The sequence below is a fragment of the Echinops telfairi genome, unplaced genomic scaffold (assembly GCF_000313985.2).
Source record: "Echinops telfairi isolate 266 unplaced genomic scaffold, ASM31398v2 ScPeMD7_23;HRSCAF=83, whole genome shotgun sequence".
Taxonomy (NCBI): Eukaryota; Metazoa; Chordata; class Mammalia; order Afrosoricida; family Tenrecidae; genus Echinops; species Echinops telfairi.
The window spans coordinates 88467214-88476281 of record NW_022103920.1 but is presented as its reverse complement, the minus strand read 5'-3'; the positions used below and the strand labels follow the sequence as shown (position 1 = coordinate 88476281).

Sequence of the window (9068 nt, the reverse complement as noted above, 5' to 3'; positions counted from 1 at the left end):
GGATGGATGGATGGATGGATGGATGGATGGATGGATGGATGGAAGGATGGATGGGTGGATAGGTGGATGGGTAGGTTGATGTATGGATGGATGGATGGATGGAAGGATGGATGGATGGGTGGATAGGTGGATGGGTAGGTGGACGGATGGATGGATGGATGGATGGATGGATGGATGGATGAATGGATAGATGAATGATCGAATGTATGGGTGATGAGTGAATGGGTAGTTGTGATGGTTAGTTAGATGGGTAGTTATTATGTCAACTTGATGCACCTATGTGAATATATGGGTGTCGCTCTCCTTGGGGGCATGACCTTTTGATAAGCGAGGCTATGGAGCCTCTCTCTATAGCCTCACTTGGTCTCTCTCTCTCTTGCCTCTCTTCACCACCTCACTTGCTTCAACTCTGCATCTGGCTCTGGGCCAGCTGCTGTCCTTGGGAACAGTCGGCACCCTGCCATATTCCTGCTGACCTTGAATCCACATGATGCTGCACCCACAAACTTGAGATTCCCAATTCACCTTCCTGCTTCACCGGCAGGCTCCTGAGTGAGTCTGGAGGGGGCTGCAGCTGGCCCGTGGACTTAAGTTGGAAGGGACTTCAGTTGGACTTCCTTGATGTAAATTTCTTTCTTGATATAAAGTTCTTAATTATACATATATGACTGTCACTGGTTTTCTCTAGAAAACTCAGCCTAACACAGTAGTTAACTAAATAACGCAATGGTTGAATAGAAGATGGACAGACAGATGAAAAATTGAAGGGATGAACAGACAGAAGAATAACTGGGGCCCCTCTTTATCAAAAAGTCAACCAAGGCCTATAGGTAGCAACACCTCCGTCCTGGTCCAGGACCCTCAGGAAAAGCATGCCCGCAGAGACCCCTCACCTGGAAGGAGCCCAGCCCCAGTTCCAGGGGCAGGCGGATAGCCAGGCCAGCACTGTCAGGCAGGAAGTTGAAGATGATGTAGTGGATTCCGAACAGAGGGATGAGAAGAAGCGTTGACTTGGAGAGACGCCTGCAGGAGAGGACACGCCCTAGGCTCAGTCTTGAAAGTCCTGGTCCAGTGAGCCTCTGCTCCCCCTTGCCTGCCACCACCTCCCTCTCTTCCAGTCTGTGCAGCAGCACCCCGCCCCCCACGCTTACTTCTGCACCCTGGGGCCCATGTTCCCATGTCATGTGCTCTTGTCCCAGGGGACACCCGTCAAAGATGGATGTATCTGTCAAAGTCCAATGCAAAGACCACTTTCCCCAGCAAGTCTTCTCTAATTCACCTCCCCCACCCCACCACACTGCCATAGAAATAAATCCCAGGGCCATTAGCTGGCCATTAGCTGGCTGAGTGGTCTCCTGGGGGGCAGGGACTGGCTCTATGTTCTCTCTGGAGCACAGAGAGCAGCATGGGACCAGGCTCACCTGCCAGGTGAGACAGACTGCACTGACTTCATCTCCCAGCACCCTAGCATGCTTGCATGCGTGTGCGTGCACACACATACACACACACACACACAAACATACATCATACACACACATACACATACACACACAAACACACACACATATACACACACACAAACATATGTCATACACACATACACACAAACATACATCATACACACACAAACATACATCATGCATGCACACATACACACATACACATATACACATATACACACAAACATACATCATACACACATACATACACACATACATCATACACACATACACATACACACAGAAACACACATACATATACACACACATACACATACACGCACAAACATACATCATGCATGCACACATACACATGCACAAATACATATACACACATACACATATGTACACACAAACATACATCATACACACATATACACATACACACAAACATACATCATACACACAGATACATCATACACACACACATACACACACAAGCACACATCATACACACACACATACATATACACACACATACACATACACACACAGAGTTACCAGTACTGAGACTGGGTGTGGACGCTGCCCTGAGCTGGTTCCAGTTTCCTCAGTAGGATTCGAATAATATTGAGAAAAAGTCCGAAGTTCACCTGGAAAGGGAAGAAAGTGAAGGTGGAGGACAAAAGCCACAGGGAGGCCAAGAGTAGGCTGGCTGGGGGCCCAATTCTGAACCTGGGGGACCACATACAGCCCAGAGCAGAGCTACTCCTTGGGGTTTCTGAGATGGCAACTCTTTACAGGAGCAGACAGCCTCATCATTCTGCCTCGGAGTGGCCGGTAGTTTCCAACTCCTGACCCTGTGGCCAGCCGCCCATTGCCTCACCCAGTATGCCTCCAGGGCTCTTTGTATTTGAGGACCAGAAACCCCAAGTCCCTGAGACACGGCATGCAGAGGTGGGTCGACAGTTAAAGCATTGCTCCAAGACTTCTAGCCCAAAGACCAAGATGTCTCACATGCAAACCTTGGAGAACAAGATGGGGTGCGGGGCTCAGAGGCCCCACCTTCTCCAGCCCTGAGGTCAAATTGGATGGGCAGGGGCTCAGGTCCTATCCTCTGGCCACTAGCCATCCTCCAGGCTTATCTACCATAAATTAGGTATCCCTCTGTTTGCATAAATGCTGGCTTGAAAAGAAATTCACCCCATCCCGATGCCATGCAGGTAGGCCTTGATGCCTCCCTTCCACATGTGGGGACAGCTGGGGGCTCACCTGCAGGACAACTCAGATCCCCACCCCCACCCCATCTCTCAGCAGCAAGGTGTGACCTGCAAGCACACTCACTGAAACTGAGTCGCAGGGAACTGAGCTCCCATCAGGACCATCCCCCAGCTCTACATCACCAGGGACACTGAGGCCCACAGAGAATATCCCAGGAATCCATGCTGGAGCCAAGCTGGAACTCGGGCTTCCCGACTCCCCACCTGGAGCCATGGTTCCTGCTGCCAGTGGCCCATGGGTGGCCCAGGGAAGTTGATTGACTAAACCAAAGGGCAAAAGGGCACTGGCCCAAGGACTGACCCCGACAGAGAGGATGATGGGGCCTTTGATGATCCACCAGTAGGGGGAGTTGTTGTCCAGATCCCAGCACCTGGGGAGGAAGAGCCAGGGATGACATTAGAGATGTCCAAGGCGAAGTCCAAAGTCCCTTCCCGGCCTCCAGATGGCCTCTCCTCTCTCCTGCATTCAAGCCATCAGGCATCACCCTTCCTCCCCATCAGCCAGTTAGCCACTCCACGTCCAAAGGGACACAATCCAGGCTGGGCTCACCCTTTCTTTCCATTTGATGGGTGGACATGGGTCCCCTGCTTCCTGGCAAGCCCCAACACTTCCTCTTCCAGGAAGCCCTCCCTGACCACCCACAGCCCCGAGAGGCTCGGCACCATGTTCTCTCCCAGTTTCCAAGACCCCCCCTCCTGGCCTCAGCCTGGGAGTTCCCCGTGGGCAGGACCCAGGGCTCCCCTTCCCAACTTAGAGAAGCCCCACATTCCCTAGCTGTCCCCTCCATGCCCCGTGCAACCCCAGACAGTTCAGACTCACGCGATGTCCTCAAAGGCCCACTTGCAACCCACCCAGGTGCCGGTGAAGAGCAGGGGCAGCCCTGTAGGGACCACAGAGGAGACACGATGACGGAGATGTCTACATACGGAGCTCAGTGCCCCACCCTGCTCCCACCGCTGGACCAACCTCACAGCTAAAGACCAGGGAAGTCCCACCCTGCTTCCCTCCCCCATGCATTGCTGCGTGGCTGTGGGCTGTGTCTTCCCAGCTCTGGGCCTCCAGGTCTTCCACAGGGAGGGAAAGCGCCTCTGTGTGAGGTCTGGGGTCCCTGCCTTTCCCTGCCCTCTGCCTGCCCACCCACCTCCATCCCCCACTGCACTCAAAGCCAGCCCCCAGCGCTCACCCCAGCCAGCAAGAACCAGCCGCCAGAAGGGACACCTCACGCCGGGCGACGTGGAAACCAAGAGACAGGTCAGGTAGACGGCTTCAGCCAACAGCCAGCTGAAGTTGGTCATGGTGGCAAAGTGGGAGGCGGCCACAGAGACCTTGCACAGGGCCTGGGGGCAGACACCTGGGTGCTTCAGAGCTGGAACACCCTTTGGGCCCCAGCCCGATACCCCGCTGGGACTGAAAACTGGCCCCTGCCCCCCGGAAGCCCCACAGTGTGGTATGCGGGTCACAGTGTCGGAACCTAAACACCTTGGGTTCAAATCCTACCACGAGTTAGTGTCTGAGCCTCCCTATGCCTGAGCTCCTCATCCATTAGAGGGAAACCAGTCGGATCTCATGGTTGTGCCTCAGGGACTGGGCGGAAGCACCTTGTAAGTGCTGCGACGGCGTCCCCTTTCACCCCAGCCCTCCCGAACTCAAGCCCACCCGAGACAAAGTAAACCAGCCAAGCCAGCGGCTTTCATGTTGCTCCGGATTCCTGGGCCCACCGCTGTGCTGCACATGGCGTTCAAGGCCCAGATTGGGGGAAGCAGATCGCAAGGCCTTTCTTGCAAGGTGCCTGTGGGTGGACCCAAGCGGCCAACATGTGGTTAGCAGCTAAGCACAGATCACACCTGGGACCAGAGACCCCAGTTCATCCCTCACTCCATCAAACTCACTGCCATCGAGTCGAGATTCCACCTCTTAGTGAGTGATCCTATAGGATGCAGCCGCCCCACCCCCACGGGATTCTGAGACTGTAACTCTTCCCTGGAGTAAAAAGGTTCATCTTTCTTCAACAGAGTGCCTGGGGGGCTCGAACTGCTGACCTTACAGTGAGCAACCCAATGCCACCAGAGCTCCTCGGTCCATCTGTCAAGCTGGGAAGGGCCTACAGCTGGGAAAACTTGAAAGACCATAGTGCACCTGGCCCCATCGCCTATGTGCGCGTGAACGCTGGACATTGAATAAGGAAGTCCGACAGAGAACCGATGCGCTTGGATGGCGGCACTGGGGAGACATGTTGGAAGTACCGGGGACTGCCCAAGAACAAACAGATCCGTCTTGGAGAAAGTACAGCCCCAGTGCTCCTTAAAGGCGAGGATGGCGAGACTCCATCCCATGTGCTCCGGACCTGTTGTCAGGGGAGACATCGGACCTGGTCAAGGGGAGGGGCAGTGAGCGCAAGGAAGGCCCTCAACAAGATGGATTGGCACCGTGGCCACGAGGTGCTCAGCATAAGAGCAACTGTGCGGCGGGGGACATGGCGGTGCTCTTCCGCTCCGAGGCCCACAGGGTTGCTATGAGTTGGAACTGACCCAACAGCATCTACCAACCACTACCCTGCTGGGAACGTGGAGCATCGCGGAGCCGCACCGGCCAGATCCCGAACCTCCCTCCTCTGAGCCTGCCTTCCCCCAGGGCTTCAGAGCACCTCCCTCGCAGCTCTGAGCGCTGAGCGCTGAGCTCAGATGCCCCCTCCCGCCTGGGACCCTGCATCGCACTTAGCAGTGAGGGCAGGGGAAATAAGGGGGAGGACTGCCAAGGTTCTCAGTGGCCCCTGACCCTTCTCTACAAAATGGGGTTCAAGCCAGACTCTCTCCCCCGGTCGCTTCAGCTTAAAGCATTGAGTGCCATGCCTGGCACATTGCAAGGCTCGGTCTGTCTGGGGACTTCCCAAAGCTCCCAGGAAGCGCTCCGCGGGCTTCATGCCGGCCCTCCGCCAGCGTCCTGAAGCACCGTCCTTGGATGGTTCCCGTTTCCACTAAGTCATCAGGGCCCAGGTGGATGAGTTCACGCACGTGTCTGTCGTCAGGGAGCCCGCGTGGTTTTAGAGTGAGTGGGAAGAAGGAGCCCTGGCGGCAGTGGGTTCCGGAGGCACGGTGAGGTCGAAACACACCGGTAAAGGAAGGGCTGTCTCCGAAACTCTAGGAGCTGTTCTTCCTGGTCCCAGGGGGTCCCTGTGAGTTGGAATCCATTCGGTGGCAATGACTTTGGTGGAAACCCAACTGCCTTTTTTTTTTTTTTAAATCTTCTCTGGTCCTTCTCATGCCTCTGTCAGCTTCTCAGGCAGGTCCCAGGTCCTCTGGCCTTGGAGGGGGGGTTCACACTGACTGCACCCACCTTCCTGCCCGTGCTCCCTCCGTCCTCTCTACTCTGACCCAGAGCCCCGCTTCCTGCAGGGTCTGTGTGCCCGCTGTCCCCCGAGAAGCCTGGGTTTCCTGAGGGAGGGGCCCAGCTGCTTTCTCCCCCACCCCCTGCTACAGACCCTCCTCAAGGAGTGAAATTAAAGCCCCAGTGGAATGGCAGTGGAGTCCTGGTGGCATAGTGGTTGAGTGCTGGGCTGCTAACCACAAGGTCATCAGTTCAAAGCCACCAGTCACTCCTAGGGAGAAAGGTGAGACTCTCTACTCTTGTAAAGAGTTACAGTCTCAAATGGGACATCTCCTCATAGAAGGGTCACAAGGAAGGGATGAGTCAACCCGGGTGCAGTAAAGCACTGATGAAACACACAATATTCCTCTGGTTCCTTGAGGATTCCTCACCCCCACCCCCACTATCATGACCCTGGTTCTGCCTTTCAGTTCTGGCTAGGCCGGAGCATGTGCACAGGTACAGATAAGAGCTCACGACACAGAATCCAGAAACAGCAATGGGAATAGTGATAGCAGGAGTGTAGGGGAAGGTGGGGAGAGAAGGGGAGGAAGGGGGCACCGATGGCAATAATTGACACATAACCACACCCTTCCCCAAGGGGATGAACAACAGAAATGTTCAGGGAAGGGAGACAGCAATCGGTGCACGATATGAAGATAATAATAATTTATAATTTATCAAGAGGTCGCGAGGGTGGGGGGAAAAAGAGGAGCTGATACCAAGGACTCAAATAGAAAGTAAATGTCTAGAAAAGAATAATGGCAACATATGTACAAATATGCCTGTTATAATTGATGTATGGATTGTTATAAGAGCTGTAAGATCCCCAATAAAATTTTTAAAATTATTTTAAGGGTTCCCATCTCGGGAGCCCATAGGCAGCTCTATGGTGAGTCAGGCTCAGCACGAGTCAGGCTCAGTGACTCACTGGCAGTGTGTTTGGTAGGGAGAGAGACCGTGGGCACAGTATGGGGCCAGCTCCTCCAGGGCTTTACCCCAGCCCCTTCCCGCCCCCTCCAGCTCCACCCGCCACCATGGGCATTACGGTCGAGAAGGTGCAGTGATCAGTGTGGTCGCCGTGGAAGAGGGCCGCATCCTTCAGGAACACAGCTCCGGCCTTGAGGATAAAGGTGGCGAATAGCTGGGTGTGGATGTAGTTCCGAGAACAGTGGAGCTTCCTGGAGCGGGTGGGCAGGGAAGAAACAGGAGGTCAGGTGGGAGACGGGCTTCCCGTGTGCTCACCACAGGGGCCAGGCTTAGTGGGCTTCGCAGGGCCAGGAGGGGAGGGGAGGGGAGAGTGGAAGTGAATTGGGTTGGAGTAGAGTTGACGTGATGTGACATGCCCCGGAGACGTCCATGTCAGCTCTGCAGGACAGGTGACCAGCAGGTCCCTGGGCTTAATCTCATTGAGAGGACAGTGGAGGTCCCAGACCCTGACTTTAGGGAGCTCGACATCTGAGAGACAGGAGAACAAAGGGACCCTGTCCCTCAGAGAAAGAAGACTCGCCCCCAGGGGGCAGGCACTGTCACGGGCTGGGTGTGGACAGGGCTCCGACTCTGGAGGCCGGGGCGTCAAAGAAGACGGTGGTCAGCAGGTTGCAGCGGTCATCCTGCTGAGAGGATTTTGAGAAGCAGGTGGAAGCTGGGCTTCTCATCTCTCGATATAAGCACCTTGAGAAAGAATGAGTCCCGGCAAACAGAGACAGCGGAGGCCGAGGTGTGCTGCTGGGCCCGGGTTCTTGTTTGGGAGGAGGTGGGTCAGGGAGCAGGGGGACTCTTGAGTGCCCAGGCCAGCAATCCGACTTGGTCTTCAGGGCACCAGGGAGTCATTGACACGTCCCAAGCAGGTGATGGGGAGAATAGCACACCTGAGAGTGAGGAGGACAGCGACAGCCGCAAAGAGGGTGACCACGGAGATGCTGTGGCCCAAGGTGTAGACAATCTTCACCGTGGAGAAGTAAGATTTCTGCGGAGACACAGACACGCGCAGAAGAGACTCTCAGCCCCTGGGCCTTTGGGGAAACGGAGCTCTGGGGATCAGGCCTTTCCCACAGGTCTCATCCGGTGGCCCAGGGGCCCCCTCTAAATACTGGAGTGCTTGATCACTGTCTGCCTCCACCGACCCTGCCCAGAGGCGGGGAGGGAGAGAGCTTGGAGATGCTCCCATAGACTTCCCAATAAGCAAGGTAAGCTTGTCCGTACTTCCTGACCTGTAGTGAGCTGGTGATGCCCAGGTAAAGCTGCTCACCACAAACTACTCAGTGAGCACAAGGAAGCCCGTGCCAACCTGGTGTACTGGGTACTCTGGCTTGGCCCGGGTTGGCTGGTGCTCTGGGGAGGGGACAAGCAGTAGAAGAAGCATCCCCTTGTCCCCAGGGGATGACGAAAACCCCCAGAGGGAGGGGGCCATGTTTATTGATAGCCAGCTTGCTCACCGGCATGAGAACACAGCGTCCCCAACATCGGAACCGCAGGGGCAGCCACCAGCAAGTGCAGGGGGAAGCGCTTGCTTGGCTGAGTGTTAGGATCAGTCTACGACCAGCCTACTCCCCCTCCAGCCCAGAAACCAAGGGACTGCCTGGGCAGGAGGGAGCCGGGCCTGGTGCTGCGGTCCTATCCCAGAGCCCCTGTGGGTTCAGCTTCCTTCTAACTCAGTCCTTCTCATCTGAAAAAACACATTCAGACTGTGCTTACCTTTAGCACTGAGGGGAGGGCGATAGGGCGTTATGCAAGTGCCTGCTGGGGGGTTCGGGGTTGAATGTCCTCTGCTAACATGAACCACAGGAGCCTGGTGGCATCCTGGATAAGTGTTGGGCTGCTAACCCCAAAGTCAGCTGTTCAAAACCACCAGTCAGTTCCTGGGAGACACTTTCTACTCCCGTATAGAATTTATACTTTAGGAAAATCCACAGCAAGGATGGCAATGAGGTTTGGGGGTGGGTGGTGGTGGTGGTGGTGGTGGTGGTGGTGTGTGTGTGTGTG

General features: G+C 55.3%; 1 protein-coding gene across 1 annotated transcript in view; it reads right to left on the bottom strand.

The window, feature by feature from the left end:
• The window catches only part of GHRHR (growth hormone releasing hormone receptor), a 21597-nt gene that overhangs the window by 2879 nt on the left and 9650 nt on the right, over positions 1–9068 (bottom strand). The window contains exons 5-11 of the mRNA XM_004702860.1: positions 7955–8052; positions 7132–7264; positions 3904–4057; positions 3540–3600; positions 3021–3090; positions 2001–2092; positions 894–1023 (exon numbers count right to left, since the gene is read on the bottom strand). Coding sequence (XP_004702917.1) covers positions 894–1023; positions 2001–2092; positions 3021–3090; positions 3540–3600; positions 3904–4057; positions 7132–7264; positions 7955–8052 — 738 coding nt within the window. The remainder of the gene's footprint in view (positions 1–893; positions 1024–2000; positions 2093–3020; positions 3091–3539; positions 3601–3903; positions 4058–7131; positions 7265–7954; positions 8053–9068) is intronic.